The sequence below is a fragment of the Mustela lutreola genome, chromosome 3, assembly GCF_030435805.1.
Source record: "Mustela lutreola isolate mMusLut2 chromosome 3, mMusLut2.pri, whole genome shotgun sequence".
Lineage (NCBI taxonomy): Eukaryota > Metazoa > Chordata > Mammalia > Carnivora > Mustelidae > Mustela > Mustela lutreola.
In genome coordinates, this window is record NC_081292.1 from 179,219,563 (window position 1) to 179,235,131 (window position 15,569).

General features: G+C 39.4%; 1 protein-coding gene across 2 annotated transcripts in view; it reads left to right on the plus strand.

Moving 5' to 3' along the window:
- Positions 1-15,569, plus strand: part of FARSB (phenylalanyl-tRNA synthetase subunit beta) — a 71,259-nt gene that overhangs the window by 40,466 nt on the left and 15,224 nt on the right. For both annotated transcript variants that reach the window (XM_059167909.1, XM_059167910.1), the window contains one exon: positions 7,546-7,701. In XM_059167909.1, the coding sequence (XP_059023892.1) occupies positions 7,546-7,701 (156 nt within the window). The remainder of the gene's footprint in view (positions 1-7,545; positions 7,702-15,569) is intronic.

The following is a 15,569-nucleotide window of genomic DNA, read 5'->3' on the forward strand; positions in this document are numbered from 1 at the left end:
GCTTTATGGCGGAAGTCAGTAGAAGCGGCCCTGGAGCTATCAAATCAGGCTGCTGTGTGAGTTCTTGATTGGTTTCAGTTGTTCCTACTTCGATGGCAAGATTAACTAAACTATAAACAAAATAGTAAATTACTGAGGGGAGCAAAGTACCTACTTGTAAACTGCTAATCTTTTGTGCCCAGAAAAGCAACTATATTTTGCAAAGTCCAACATTCCGGCTTTTTATTAAAAGCACATTGAATTCTGCCATCACAGTTTATTCCATTATGATTCCTGAGGCTGTCAGCATGCCTAGAAGCTCACTGAGATGGCAGGAGAAAACACATCACCGTGTTGAGTCTGAGTTTATGTTTTTATTTTTTAATTTTTTTAAGATTTTATTTATTTGACAGAGAGAGATCACAGTAGACAGAGAGGCAGGCAGAGAAAGAGAGAGGGAAGCAGGCTCCTTGCTGAGCAGGGAGCCCGATGCGGGACTCGATCCCAGGACCCTGAGATCATGACCTGAGCCGAAGGCAGCGACTTACTTAACCCACTGAGCCACCCAGGTGCCCTTGAGTCTGAGTTTAAAGGGAACCACAGCTTAAGAAAGATGACTTAGTTTGGCTTTGTAAAGTGTACAGGGTCGGTTAGATTTAGCATGATACAGTCGTCCAGTTGTTATTCTGACGTGTATCTGTAGAGAATCTTTTTTTTTTTTTAAAGATTTTATTTATTTATTTGACAGAGAGAGAGATCACAAATAGGCAGAGAGACAGACAGAGAGAGAGATGAGGAGAAGCAGGCTCCCTGCTGAGCAGAGAGCCCTATGCGGGACTCGATCCCAGGCCTCTGGTATCATGACCTGAGCTGAAGGTAGAGGCTTAACCCACTGAGCCACCCAGGCGCCCCATCTGTAGAGAATCTTGAAAATCAAATCACCACGTACTTTAGTTTGAACTAGACACTGAGAGACTTTTGGGTTTTGATATTACAGTAGATGAAGTAGGCTGCAGGCCCTTCACCACTTAGAGGGCTCCAGCTGCCTCACTTGCCATAGGATGCGTGCTCACTCCAAGCCTTCACTTCTTGCTCAGACCATTCCTACTTTCTCCAGAGCGTTGCTACAGTCTTGGTAACGAGCTGCATTTTCTCTGCCTACCCCCTAGATTATTCTACTAGTTTCTAGAATTTCACATACTTCCTGAAGCTTTTCAGATTTATTTATTTGTGGGTGAGGGGTGGGAGGTGGGAAGGGCCCAGAGGTGTGAGCAGCGGTAGGTGCAGAAGGAGAGGGAAAGAATCTCTAGCAGTGTCCCTGCTGAGCATAGAACCCACTGTGGGGCTCAGTCCCCTGAGCCCGAGATCATGACCTGAGCCGAAATCAAGAGTCGGACACTTAACCAACTGGAGTCACCCAGGTGCCCTTTCCTGTAGCTTTTCTAAATCACAGTGATCTACTTTTTACCCTGACTTGTTTGAATGTGGAAATTCAGAAACTCTTTTAATGTTAATCGCAATATATAAGATTCTTGTTCCTTTTTCCTCCTTGGGCTACCATGGCTGCATAGAATATAAATAAGTTACTGCTATATGATTTGGTTTGTTCTTCCAGTTTGCTCTCTGTGCCATTCATGGATCTGTTCCATATTGTAACCTACTGAATATGAGGGCCAGGTCTTTATAGTTTTTTTTTTTTTTATAATTCTTTGCTTGATAAAGAGCTTAATAATAAGCATTTTCATTATGAGCTTGAGAAATACTTAAGCTCTGAGAAATTGTCCATTAATCCTGTAGCCATCAAATGATGGAAGATTATCTAGCATCCACATGTGGAATGCAGTTTTCTGAAGAGAGCTTATGTCATCAGTCTGGATTAATTTAATTTTACTACTTCATATTTTTGGCATGTAGAATTTTCAATTAATAACTCAAAAAATATGGGTGTAAGGAACATTGACATTAACAATATTTGATAGCATCATTCTCCTATATGATGGCATCTTAACTATAAATAACATCATTTTTAATATGGAAAGTTATTTTAGTACATTTGGTTCCACATAGTTAAAATCTGCAAACGTGAGTATAATATGCTCTGTCATGCATTGCATACCGTATTTTTTTAATAGATAAAAATCTATTCCAGGTTTATGTTAACTAAAAGCTAACTCAAAGTTATAACTTTTTCCTTCATGCACTGAGAAGGTCATAGATTTTTTCCCCTTCATATTAATTTCTTGGCTTTCAGCCTTACCTTAAAAAAAAAAAAATCTGTACTTTGGTGTTACACAGAAATTTTAAGGAAAATTGTTCTTAAGTTTTATGTTCATAAAATTTGTACCACCTTTAAGGGCTTTCATAGATATATATTAAGAGCAATTCTGTTCTTTTCACATTAAAAAAAAAAAAACATGTATCTAACTTCTCCCTAATCCTGCTCTTACAATAAGTTGCCAGATATTTTCTTTGCATATACAACCATATGTTGTCCATTTCTCTGTAAGCCATAGATACAGATAAATACTTTCTAGTATTGGGGCACCTGGGTGGCTTAGTTGGTTAAGCATCTGCCTTCAGTTGAGGTCACGATCCCGGGGTCCTGGGATCGAGCCCCACGCTGGGCTCCCTGCTTAGTGGGGAGTCTGCTTTTCCCTCTTCCTCTGTCCCTCCCTGCCGCAATTTCTGCGCTTGCTCTCTAATAAGTAAAATCTTTACAAAAAATACTTTCTAGTGTTTACACAAATGGAATTATGCTTTACCTGTCCTGTGTTTTACCTTTTCCCTATGAGTACATTCTGTCCATCTTATTCTTTTTAATGGCTGTATAATATTCCATTGTATTACTGCATAATAATTCAGACTGTTTTGAATATTTAGATTGCAACCAGGTTTTTGCTAACATGTCTATTGTAATGAATATCCTATACCCTTACTTATTTGTATTTGTAGAAATAGAATCGGTCAGTCCATAGGTAAGCATATGAAATGATTGCTGTCTTAAATTCTCTTCCAAAAAGGATTTTTTTTAAAACAAACTTGCAGCCCTGCCACCAGTGTGTAAAGATTCCTCTTTCACACATTAGATAGTTTTTAAGGTGTGTGTCTTCACAGGATTTTTGTAGCTTTTTTGAATCATTTACTATTACACTGAAATTCTTCAGGAAATATGAAAAATTTGCCATGTTAACTGTAGTCTCTTGGGTACTAATGTTAAAGAAATGTATTGGATGGAATTAAAATCAGGTGCTTCATTTTATTTTCTCAGTCTTGGCTGGATTACTAATCTCATGCTCCCTATTAGCCACTGATTACTTTGAAAGCCTTCTTGGCTTTTCAGTAGGCTTTCTTCTAGCATCTATGTTTGGGCCTTCAGGTGAATATGAGTATAGATATGGAGTCATTTTCTCAGACTCTGCCCTTTTCCAGGCAGTCCATATATAATAACGTAACCTAACACCCTTCATTTGTTTCTTATCATTGGTACTTTGGTAATTAATTTGGTTACCAAGTAGGAGCCCATTTGAAAAATTTGAGTTGTAGACAGTAGTTTTACTTCACTGAGGAACATCATGTACCATTCCTTTTTACCTCCTCTTTAAAAAAAATCATTTGGCATGTTCTTTCAGCTTATGGAATTGTAGCCAGCCTACCCCACCCACCCCCCTGCCCCCCTTGGGTGGTTTAGATCAGCCTCTCCGGGCAGTACTTTGAAGTCTGTGAAATACATTGGTAATTTAGGCTGACATACTTGGCAGGCCCATTTAAAAAGCAGAATTGTTTGATGGTATGACACAAGAGGTCTGTTAACTGAGTTATAAAGAACTGAGGCATTTCCAACAAACCCTTGTTTTGGCATGAAATTTAAATAGTTCTTACTTTGTGGCATGCAGTGAGTGAACTTCCGGTGATGTAAATATAGTCCCTCAGTGCAAAATATAAGGAAATGAGAATTTTACTATACCTAGCAGTTTTTCCAAGAAGGAGTGGGTGGAACTGAATATGTGGTTATTTCCTCCTTTAATTCAGTTTGGCTACAGCAAGGGGAGTATCTTAGCGAGATGGGAAGAAGCAAGTCTAGAGGGAGCGGTAACGCTTGGGAAATGTGGAGAAAATGGCCAATCAGTGGTGGGAGTAGGAAGGGCAGCCTAAATAGCTTAATTCGTACAGTGGATTTAGTACAAGGCCCTAAAAATCTCTGGGTTTTCTTAAAAATATTGCAGAATCGAATCCAGAAATACACAGGTTATTTGTGTATGTGTGTGTTATGCAGACATCCTGAAACCTTTCTTGACTTGAGTATAATTTAAGTCCTGTATTTTTTACTCTAAGCGCATCATTTTGATTATCAGAATCACTCAACTTGTTCTAAATTCTAAGTCTTTAAACCAGATGTTGCTCCTCTTATCAGTAAGGTAAGTTTTACACAGTTTAGAGATCAGGGAAGAAGTATTCCAAGGTACAAGGTTACCAAAATAAAGATTCAGTTTATGTTGCTAAGCTGTCTGAATGCTGGCATTACTGTTGGGCTCTTCTTTCCCAGCAAAAATGGAACAAAGTAGTTTGAATACATGTCTGTGTTAAAGTGGAAGCATGTGACACCAACAAATGGGTACCACATGGCAAAGATACCCAGGAGCAAGTCAGTAATATGAAAGGGATAATTTAGTTCTGTTTCATTTCATTTTTTTCCCTTCAGGGAGTATGCTTGTATATGCAAGCGTGTGTGTGTTCCTACGGAGAAATCAAGCCTCTCATTTGAGTTTATGCATGTGGTTGGTTTAATGAGGTTTTATGCCTGCCTGGTTTTAATATTAATCTTTATTCTTACACCTTTGGTTAGAGCATTTAGATACCAGATTTCTTTATTCTTGCCAACGGAAATGATAGAGTGACAGTGGTACAGAACTCCCTTTTCCTACATCAGTGAGTTCTTGTGCTGACTTAGAATGTGGCCCACTGACTGGGCCTGATCTTGTTTAATAGTTGTGTGTGTGTATTTACCTCCTTTTCCAGGCTTTATTCATTTATTCAGAAATTAATTTTTTTTTTTTTTTTTTTTTATTTATTTATTTGACAGAGAGAAATCACAAGTAGTCGGAGAAGCAGGCAGAGAGAGAGAGAGGGAAGCAGGCTCTCTGCTGAGCAGAGAGCCCGATGCGGGACTCGATCCCAGGACCCTGAGATCATGACCTGAGCCGAAGGCAGCGGCTTAACCCACTGAGCCACCCAGGTGCCCCCAGAAATTAATTTTTGAGAGTGTAGTCTGTGCAGACCCTGTGCTGGCTTTGACTCTGTCCCTCCAGGAGTACCCAGAGCCGTGTGCCTTGATCGTAGTAGGCACTAAGAAATGTTATATGGCAAGAACAGTTATTTCTCTCAGTCAGAAGTTTCACTCCGAACGCTTTCTATGAATTACAGTGTTGTTGATGGCTAGAGACTTTAGTTTAAGGACTTCAAAAATAAAACACTTGAGAATACTGAAATATGTGTCCTGTCAAAACCATTAGCCAAACCGTATCTTTGGCTAACATTAAGTAGGTATATATCTATCGGTAAGTTTGTTCTTATATTGTTTGTTTTCATCTAAGTCCTTCAGAGACTTTCTCCTCTAAATCCTTTTGAGACTGAGATTTCCACTGTTTAGTAGAAAGGTGTGTTTTAGAGCTAAATGACACTGGTCAAATTCTGCTTTTATAACTTACTAACTGTATAATCTACAGTTAGCTCTAGCCAGTTGGCTTGACGCTAAACAGTCTTTCTGAGCCTTTGTTTCTCCATCTTATTTTTCCTATCCTATTTTATAGGGATGATAAACCCATTTTACATGATTGTCTTGAAAATTAAGATTATATAGGTGCTAAGTACCTACCACATAGTAGATCATCAGTTGTTAGTTTCACTTTTCACTCCATTTATGTGCTTACTTTTATATCACTTTAGTAGTATCATGTCTTAAAATTTGTGTTTTATTTGGATATCTGGAAGGTAAAAGACATTTTATATTTTGTCATTGGGAATGGCTACAGGAATAAATCTGTGGAAGAGCTTTTGCTCAGTACATGCTAATACAAAGTTATATAAAGGTTATTTTCAGTTACCCCCAATACTAAATTGCTTTTTCTTTTTGTAATTTGAACACCAAAATGAAGTCTGTATTTATACAGTGTTTGTGTCAGAGCAGTTGTCTCCTTTGGAATTAAAGGGCCACAAGTGTATATATCTGTTAAGATTAAATGCTCACTGTTGAATTTGAGTTTACCTTTATATGCTGTACTTTTTTTTTTTTTTTGAAAAGAGGTTTTAATAAAGTTTCAGATCTCTTTTTTTTCTTTTTAAGATTTTTTTTTTTTTTCTAAGAGAGAGAGAGGTGTCACAAGTAGGCAGAGAGGCAGGCAGAGACAGAGGGGGAAGCAGGCCCCCCCACCGAACAGAGAGCCTGATGCGGGGCTCAATGCCAGGACCCTGAGATCATGACCTGAGCTGAAGGCAGAGGCCCAACCCATTGAGCCACTCAGGCACCCCTTCCCCTTTTTTAAAATTTGACACAGAGAGAGAGAGATCACATGTAGGCAGAGAGAGAGAGGGAAAGTTCAGATCTTTGTAACCATGGCTATAAGATACAGATCAGCTCTGTCACAACCAAAACCTACCTGTCACATTTTTCCCCCACATCTGAAACCCTGGCAACCACTGTCTGTTCTCATATGCTGTTGTTTTGCCTTTTCCAGAATGTCCAAAAAATGCACTTAAATGTAGCCTTTCAAGACTGACATCTTTCATTCAGTAGGATGCCCTTGAAATTCATCCAAGATGTCAGGTCTGTTAATACTTTGTTCCTTTTTATTGCTGAGTAGTATTCCGCTGTGTGGATGAACCAGTTTATTTATCCGGTCACTGACAGGGTTCTTTTGGATTGCTGCAAGTCTGTCTTAAAATAGTACATTTTGTAAGTTCTGATTTCAAGGTAGAATAATGTATACTAATCAAGGAACAATTGGAAAATAGGTAAGACTTGGAGAAAAGAGTGTCTGCCCAAATATAACCTCTGTTGACATTTAGGTATATTTTTCTTCAGTCTTTTTCCTGTGTGTAGAGGTTTTTGTTTTGTTTTGTTTTAGTTTATTTTTACATTGGTGTGGTTCTTCTCTTCCTTTATTGCTGTTTTTCATGTTTTAATTATGAGGAGTGTCTGTAATATATGGTTTAAGAAGACTGTAATGCAAATACTACGGTAACCATCCAAACTAATAGAATATTGCCAGTATCTTAGGCGTCTTGTGAGGCTCTTCCCCTTCATATCACTTCTCTTACTAGAGTAATCACTATCCTAACTTCTGTCATAGTTATTCCCTTCTTCACTTCATGGTTTTCCAACCTATGTATGTTCTTCAAACAATATAATTTAATTTCGACCTTTTTTGAACTTAGTGGTCTCTTTTTTTTCCTCCCAATTTACTATAAGTAGTATTTGCTCTAAGTTTCCTAAAGATGCCTTTTAGGCTCACAGTACTTTCTTAAGTAATGGTCACTGTGGCCTTGTGGCCAATTCTTTTATTTTTTCAGATGTAGGTGCAAGAAACTACAGGCATCTCTGTGCTCTTTATTACAACAAGAATCCTGGGTTTGAGATAATCCATGGGCTGCTGGACAGAATAATGCAGTTGCTTAATGTACCTCCTGGTGAAAAGAAGGGTGGATATGTGATCAAAGCATCAGAAGGTAAGACTGATCGGCCGAATCCAGAGTTAGTGATAATGTAACGAAGAGTCCAGCTCCGTTTTGGTATTTTTTTCAGTTTGATTGGGGTGGGGAGGTGGGAAATAGAACTTCATTTAATTGTTAGTATTTTCCAGAAAACATTCCTTTTCCCTGAAGCATCTTGGGAAAATGCTTGTAGAGTCTTCTAGGTCTGCACAAAATACTTTTGTTCTAGCGGAGTGTGGTAGCCCATAGTTATTGGCACTGTCAAGCCCCCAGCCCCAGGGTGAGACTTCTGAACTCAGGAGTCCAGACTGGATGCTGGGAGAACCTGACCTGATGATGTGCACTCAGAAGCTGCCTGTCTGAAGTGATTAAGGCAAAGGAAACACCTGAAAGTTATCCTGAGAGGCTTCACATGTAATTAAGTTCTAAGGCTAGCTGAGGAAGAGTGAGCTTCTTCCTGTCTAAAAGCCCAAGGGCAGTAAAATGTGTTGGGGAGTTTCAGTTAGGCTAACTAGACGGAGTCTGTGTACTATTGATGTGAGGCATTCTGGAATTTTTGCTTTTAGTATCCCTGTAGTTTGCATCTGAGTTTGTTTTGTTAGACTAGAGATCCAGAAACAGCTTCAAAGAAATATCCAGGAGCTTGTTCCTACTGCTTACCTGACAATTTTTCATCATTATTTGGCCTCTTAAACTTATGACACAACATTCTTTTTTTTTTTAAAGTGTTATTTGGCAGCTACATATAGTGGTGTGAGGTTTGTCGGAAGACCTGTTTTTGTTTTTCTTATATTTATTTTTCTTAGTCCTCATAGATTATTTTTTATTGTTGGTTTGTTTTAATGTTTTGTTTTTATTTGAAGACTTCTCTGAAAATGCAATAATCCTAAAACACATGGGCCTTTTTTAGGTTGAAGATGTGTGAGGTTATTTATTATTTTTTAATGAAGTTTGAGAGATTAAATATGACAGGGAGTTACTGTTCTTCTACATCTCTCATTAACAATCACCTACTGAAACCTGTGTTACCCTTCTAACCTCGGCAGTGGTAGAGCGGGATCTGGGAGTTCAGCAAGTCCCGTTCCCGGTTTGACAGGTGAAGGAACCAGGACCGGACAAGTCGAGTGAGCTGGACTGTGTGTCAGCTGGAGAACTGAGGGCTCCTGCCACCCAGTGGCCCTCCCACAGCACCAAGTTGCCTACCTTCACAGTGCCTTTACTTACTCCTTCACGAGTTTGCTCTTCTAGAATTCTGTATTAAGATACAGTCCTCCAAATGAATAGCAGCCTGAAAGCTGATGTGACTCATCTTCACCTTCTGAAGTCTTAGCATCTTCACTTCATAAACAGATTAACCGGATAAAAGTCAGCTCTGAAACAGATTATGCCATGTATATGAGATATAATTTTCTTTTTCTTCAAAGGTTGCAAAGAGCTGAAATGGTAAAATAATTGATAAATGATAAAATAATCCATAATTGATTATGGATAAGATACTTTAAAATCTTTTTCAAATTAACATAATGTGGGGTACAGGTCTGCGATTCATCAGTCTTATGTAATACCCAGTGTTCATTACTACACAAACCCTCCCAAATGTCCACTACCCACTTACCCCATCCCCCTAACCCCTCTACTCCAGCAATCCTCAGTTTATTTCCTAAAATTAAGAATCTCTTACGGTTTGTCTCCCTCTCTGGTTTCGTTTTACTTCATTTTTTTCTCTTTCCCCTATGATCCTATGCCTAGTTTCTTAAATTTCACATATCAGTGAGATCATAAGATATTTGTCTTTCTCTGACTTCTTTCACTTAGCATCATACTGTCTAGTTCCATCCATGTTGTTATAACTGGCAAGATTTCATTTTTTGATGGCTGCGTAATATTCCTGTGTGTGTGTGTGTGTGTGTGTGTGTGTGTACAAACCACATCTTTTGGACAGGATACTTTTAGGTATAACTTTTATATTAATGATGTTTCTGTAAACCACAAACCAACATCTTCATATTATGCCCCTCTAGCTTTAGTAAGCTCCTTAGACATTTATTTCTTAGAAGAATCTGAGATCCTAGTTAATGAGGCAGGTTTCAGGAAGACCAAGATGAAGACAGGCCTTGCTGTCCAGGCGCCTGCGGAGGGCAGGGGGGAGCACAACAAACCGACTTTCGTACCACACTGCTCCGTATGACAAGTGCCTTAAGGTTTCCAAAGAGGGAAGTAGTGCAGCTGAGGGCATCTGGGAGAGCATTAATGAGCTTCTGGGCAGTCAGATGGGCATTTGAAGGAAGAAGTAGGTGGAGACAGAGCAAGCAAAGCAGGCTGCATGAGGAAAGACAAATACGATGGCATATGGGGCCTGGTGCAGTTTGGTTTGCCTATATGATGAGGAGTAAGCTTAGGACTATATTTAGCATCCTGGATGCTAGAATAAGGGATTTTAGCTAATTAGGAGAAAAATACTGAAGGCTTTTTTTTTTTTTTTTTTTTTTTTTTCTTTTTAAAGCAAGTAAGTGATATGACTTAGATATGTGAGTCCAAGGGATTAATCTGGCAGCAATATGGAGGTTGGGTGGCATAGAGAGTAGGGGTAGAGAGGATGGTTGGAACGTATTGCAGTGTGTATACTGTGATAGAGTAGACACTGAATTATAGTAGTGAGGGTGTGGACTTGAACTTCAGTACTAGGCATAGCCATTCCAAGGAGAAGACTGATTCAAGGAACTTCTGAAAGGTAGAAGCTGTAGCACTTAGCATTTGGAAAATTTCATGGTATGTGCTGCTTGGAACTTTTTTATAATAACAGCTAGTACATATTGATCTTCAGATTTTTGTAATCTAAACCTGTCGCAGTATTTAAATCCTTTATTATTTTGTTGCTAAAATATGTAATGCTTCTCACTTAATTTCCCTAATATGTAGATTCTGTTTTGGTTTGGAGTTGTGTTTTGTTTTTTTAATTAGAAAATGCATTCATAAATTGTAACCATTTCATGTGGTTGTAAATCTTTCTGTTCAGTTTTTTAGACCAAGTTGTTACTATGGTTTTGATTTAGTATGAGAACAGAGTCAATAGTCTATTTTCTTTTTGAATTTATTTAGGGTTTCATAGTAGAATATTCTAATATTTTAAAGTTTTGATGTCCTATGAAATCTCCTAGATTTATATAATTTAAAAAGCTATGGTACAACTTCTTTATATATATGGGTGGCCTGGACCAGTACGTATTTCAGTATATCTAAACTGGCTATTCTGGGTAAATAAAACAGGGTATTTACTTCTAGTGTCCTTATCACCAGCTTTGGCCACATCTTTTTTTCTAAGCGCTTTCTGTAAGAGCCATCAAACCAAAGAGAATTACTGTCATTCTAAATAATAATTCCTCATTTCTAGTAGGCATTTCTAAGTCTATTTTGATTAATGACAAACATGGACTTTTTTATGGTTAAAGAAGTCAACACTTAAAGTAAGTGGTTTGTCAGAATAAGTCAGGAGTAAAGCTGGTATTCATCTAAAATCTCACATATATATTATATAGATCATATAGATATATGTACATATCTCCTAAGTAAAAATGTAAATATAGGAATTTGATAGTTGGAGCGTGTTTAGCTACATCATTTCCACTGATTTACTATTATTTTGTATATAGCTTTTTCTGCAAAGAAAAGGTCTTGAAAGTATCCTAAAGAATAGAAACGGATTAAGAGTTACCATTTCCTACCATTCTTGATTACTGAGTTGTCTTCTGTTACTCTGGCATATGGTTTCCTTTTTAATAATTAAAAGTCCCTGGTGGCTTTGCATTTATAATTGAGCTAAGTCTGTTTGCCAGAGATCCCTGCTAGTGTCAGTTCTTCGGCAGTTACACTTGATTTCTTCTGTGTTTTCTATTGAATACCATGGACTTCCCTTTGTGCTGTACTGTTTGGTGGTGATAAGTGGATAGAATTTGATTCCCCTTTGAGAAATGTGGCCCTGTCCATTGTGAGAGAAATCCGGAAGCTCATTTGATTGATCATTGCATTGATCCCAAGGTGTTCTGTTGACATCAGAGGGTAACCATGTTTATTTTGTTTTTTTATTTTTTATTTTTTAAAGATTTTTATATATTTATTTGACAGATCACAAGTAGGCAGAGAGAAGGAGGAGGAAGCAGGCTCCCCACTGAGCAGAGAGCTCGATGTGGGGCTTGATCCCAGGACCTTGAGATCATGACCTGAGCCGAAGGCAGAGGCCCTAACCCACTAAGCCACCCAGGTGCCCCGGTAACCTTAGGTAGCCGCTCGCTACAGCCTGAGGGTTCTGTGCAGGAGCACGCAGGGCTCGCGGCTACAGCTGGACTTAGAAGCCATGTCGCTTAGCTTTAGAGTTTTCCTTGCTGAGCACCTGTGCACTTAACGTAGCATGAGACAGAATATGGAGTTGGTGATAGAATAAGGGCAGTTAATGGGGGAGGGAGTACCTTTAACGTTTTAGTGGACTGTAGAGCCCTTTGAGGGTTTCAGAAGGGTTTGCTCAGTGTTTTAGTGGCATTTGATCAGATTATTGCAGCATATATATTGCCTTCCCCTCCCCCCCCAAAAGCTTCTTCCCTTTTGTGGTTTGTTGCAAACTAAATTATGTATGTCAGAATGCATTTATCTTTTTCAGAAACCACTTTTGGGCAAGAAAAAAAAATCTCAGTGTTTTTGTGTTTAGGACAGTTACATGGTTGCTGGGCAAATCAGTGGCAAAAATAATTTCTTGTAGGAGGTGGTGGGCTTTTGTGTGTAGTTGGCTGCATTGACTTTAGCTTTTATTTTTTCCCCTTTTTAACTTTTTTACCGAGTTGTTTGTTTTATTTACAGTTCTCCAAAACACTTCAGTTTAACTTGAGATAAGACTCCTAAGAGACCGGTTTTACAGATTTTAGTTTTGACCATTCTAGTTTTCATGCTGCTCAGAATTCATCTTGTGAAATGAATAATGACCGTGTAAGGAATACACACATTTAATCCTGCACCATATGTGCTGCTGGTGCTTCTTTAGAGACCTTCTGTTACAGTAACACCTAATGATCATCGACTTGACCTGTAGGTCATGACCTTTTCCTTTTTTAGGACACCTGTGAAGGATTTCAGATGCTAAAAAAATACAGGTGAAACTGAGGTTTTTCTAGTCTTCACACTGGTTTTTAGTGTAACTTGAGCTTGGAAATACAGCAGGTCCGTTGAACAACTGTTGAAGTGGAGGTGTTCCGTTTATGGTTTGATTTACATAATTGTTCTGGACACCAGTAGAAGTGGGATCCATATGATGTGTCCACACTAGTTGCCAACAGAGGCATCATTCTTAAGGCATCAGGCTTAAAAGAAAAAAGGTTTAGATGTGTTTGAGCTTTCTGACCTTATTACTCTGTGTAAAAACAGTTCTTCTTTCCTCTGCTTCTCTTTTTTGTGTTTGAGGCAAGCCTTCAAATACAGCTTTTGTTACCTTCTTGGAAAGGATTAAAGAGCTGGAGCCAGTGTCACAGCAGCCATGATCCCCACGCAGGGAGCAGCCCTGTACCAGGGGCCACGATGCTGACGCTCTAGCCATTAGCATGCAGTTCACTTAGCCCCATGGTTTGGAGTGTTTTTGCCTCCTTCTCTTACATGGGCCAGACAAAGTTCCCTGCACTGGTGCTCTTTTCACTTTGTGCGGTGGGGGGCGGAGGGGACTTACTTGATGTTCCAGAACTCAGCAGACTGGTGTGTTGGACCCTCCACTTGGATGACTCTGCTCCATTGTCCATCTGATAGATGTTGTCCCGTTTCTCAGCTTGCTCTTATTGTCTCTCCTCTAGCGAACCTTCTTAGACCTTTTTCTATTTGCCCCTGCATATTACGTACTTCCATGTAGAGCTGTCCTTCATACATAAAAGGAATAAGTATGAACCTTCTTAAAATTGAAGGTTAAAAATAGCTGAAGTTCTAAATGAAAGTTTGTGTCTATTGAATAACTTTTCAGGTATATTTACTTATACAAATAATAGTGTGTCAAATTATATACAAGCCAATTAATCACATTTTGTCATTTAAAACCTTTTTTTCAGAAGTAAAACAACTGAAATTAATTTCTTAATCATTAGTGAATTTAACTTTTCCTTGAGAAGAAATAACTAGCTAGTAGTTGGATATTGTCACTGTTTCTTCTTTTTGGCACATGATGTAATTAATGACGTGTTGAATAACTTTTTGAATTAGAAACTTTCTTTTTCTCAAAGCCTGAGCCATGCACAGAAGCTCTTGGAGTCAGACATGAACATCATCTTTAAGGCAGCTGACAGCAGCCTCTGCGCGTGTGTGGGCCACCCCTGCACATGGCTTCATGAGCTGTGGCAAGTCTTCAGCCGTCTGTCGCTGTGGCTGTGTCGTACTGACTGGTCTTGTGTACACTTGCTTTCTCTCCCATGTCAGTGCTGCTCCTTCGATGCCCAGGACAACCCAGTGAGAGGAACTGAATACTGAGGAGTGAGATGGTTGAGTTGGATTCGGCTTTGGAGGGCCACAAACCATTGTAATTTATAAGATTTCTTCACCCCTCCTTTTCTGCCCCCAAGACCTAGTATTGAGCCTGGTGCGGTGAATGCGTGTGTTCTTCAGAGTTGCTGCAGTCCAGCTGTTTGTAGTGGGCAAAAAGTCTTTGCCACCTTGTACTCCTCTCTTTCCTGCTTCCAGGCTAGAACCTGGCTTCTGCTCTTCTGTGGAAAAGGTCATGGCCCCAATACAAAGAAGTTCATTTTTAGCTTATTTCAAGTGCCCAGATGCTGAGAATTAGAGGATTTGGGAAGTAACTTGGACGACTCCATTTTCATCTCACGTATAAGACGGCTTTACTTTCCTCAGGTCACAGATTTGCACATTGGTCTGACTTCGGTGGCGGCTGGTTTTGGCACGTGGGTGTGCTGCCGTGTGTTGGTTATGAACACCGTCCGGTGAATTCCTAGGGAAGGATGCGTTCTGGCTGACTAAATCTCAGCCCTCTCAGTGGCCAATCCAGAAGGTTAAAAGGATGGATGGATGGGTGGGTAGAAAAGCAGCGGGACACACTGAATGAATCCCTACGTGGGTTTAATGTGGAGTAGTCAGCGGAACGTGGGCGTTCAGAATAAAGGCCTATTTCCCCAGAGCACTTAACTCTGCCTTTGATGCAAACTTCTGTGTTCTTTAAGCCATTGGTATTCAGAGTTTTCTTTTCTCAAGGATAGAACCAATCCTGACTTACAAGTTATAGTTTAATTTCTACCTGCCTGAACTCCTTGGGAGAATTGAGTGCTGTCCCGCTCTAAGGTGATGGAATCAAGTTTCCATCTTGATGGAAGTAGTCTTCTAAGTCATCTTAAAATTCTTAGTAAAATCATTTGTTCTTTCTCTTAGTTGCTGTGTCTTTTTATTTCTGACTTTTGAGCACAATTTCGATGGCTCACTCTCCTGTCCACATACGGAGTGTTCAGTCCAGGCACCTTCATGGATATTCCTCTCGTGGACGCACTTACACCTTGTTGGTAATCACTGGCATTTCGTTCCAGTGTGCGTTTTTACAGCTGATGAAGACCTGGGCCATTCCCAGGGAATGTGTTGTGTGGGAATGGCTTTTACAGTGTCTCCTGGGCTGCTGTGAAACAACAAACCATTTGTATATATACTTCCAAGTAAGATTTGAACAAAGCATCCCTGTTTAACCCAATGAGCCACCCAGGCGCCTAAAGCATCCCTGTTTAAAAAAGAAGTTTGAAACCCACCGTGGTAGAGAAGCAGGAAGTTCATGAATGCTGTATTGACGATGGTTAGATATTCTCACTCCTGACTACATAGTTTCACTTGCTATTCTTTTACATGCCCTGGCTAAGAGTATCTAAGAT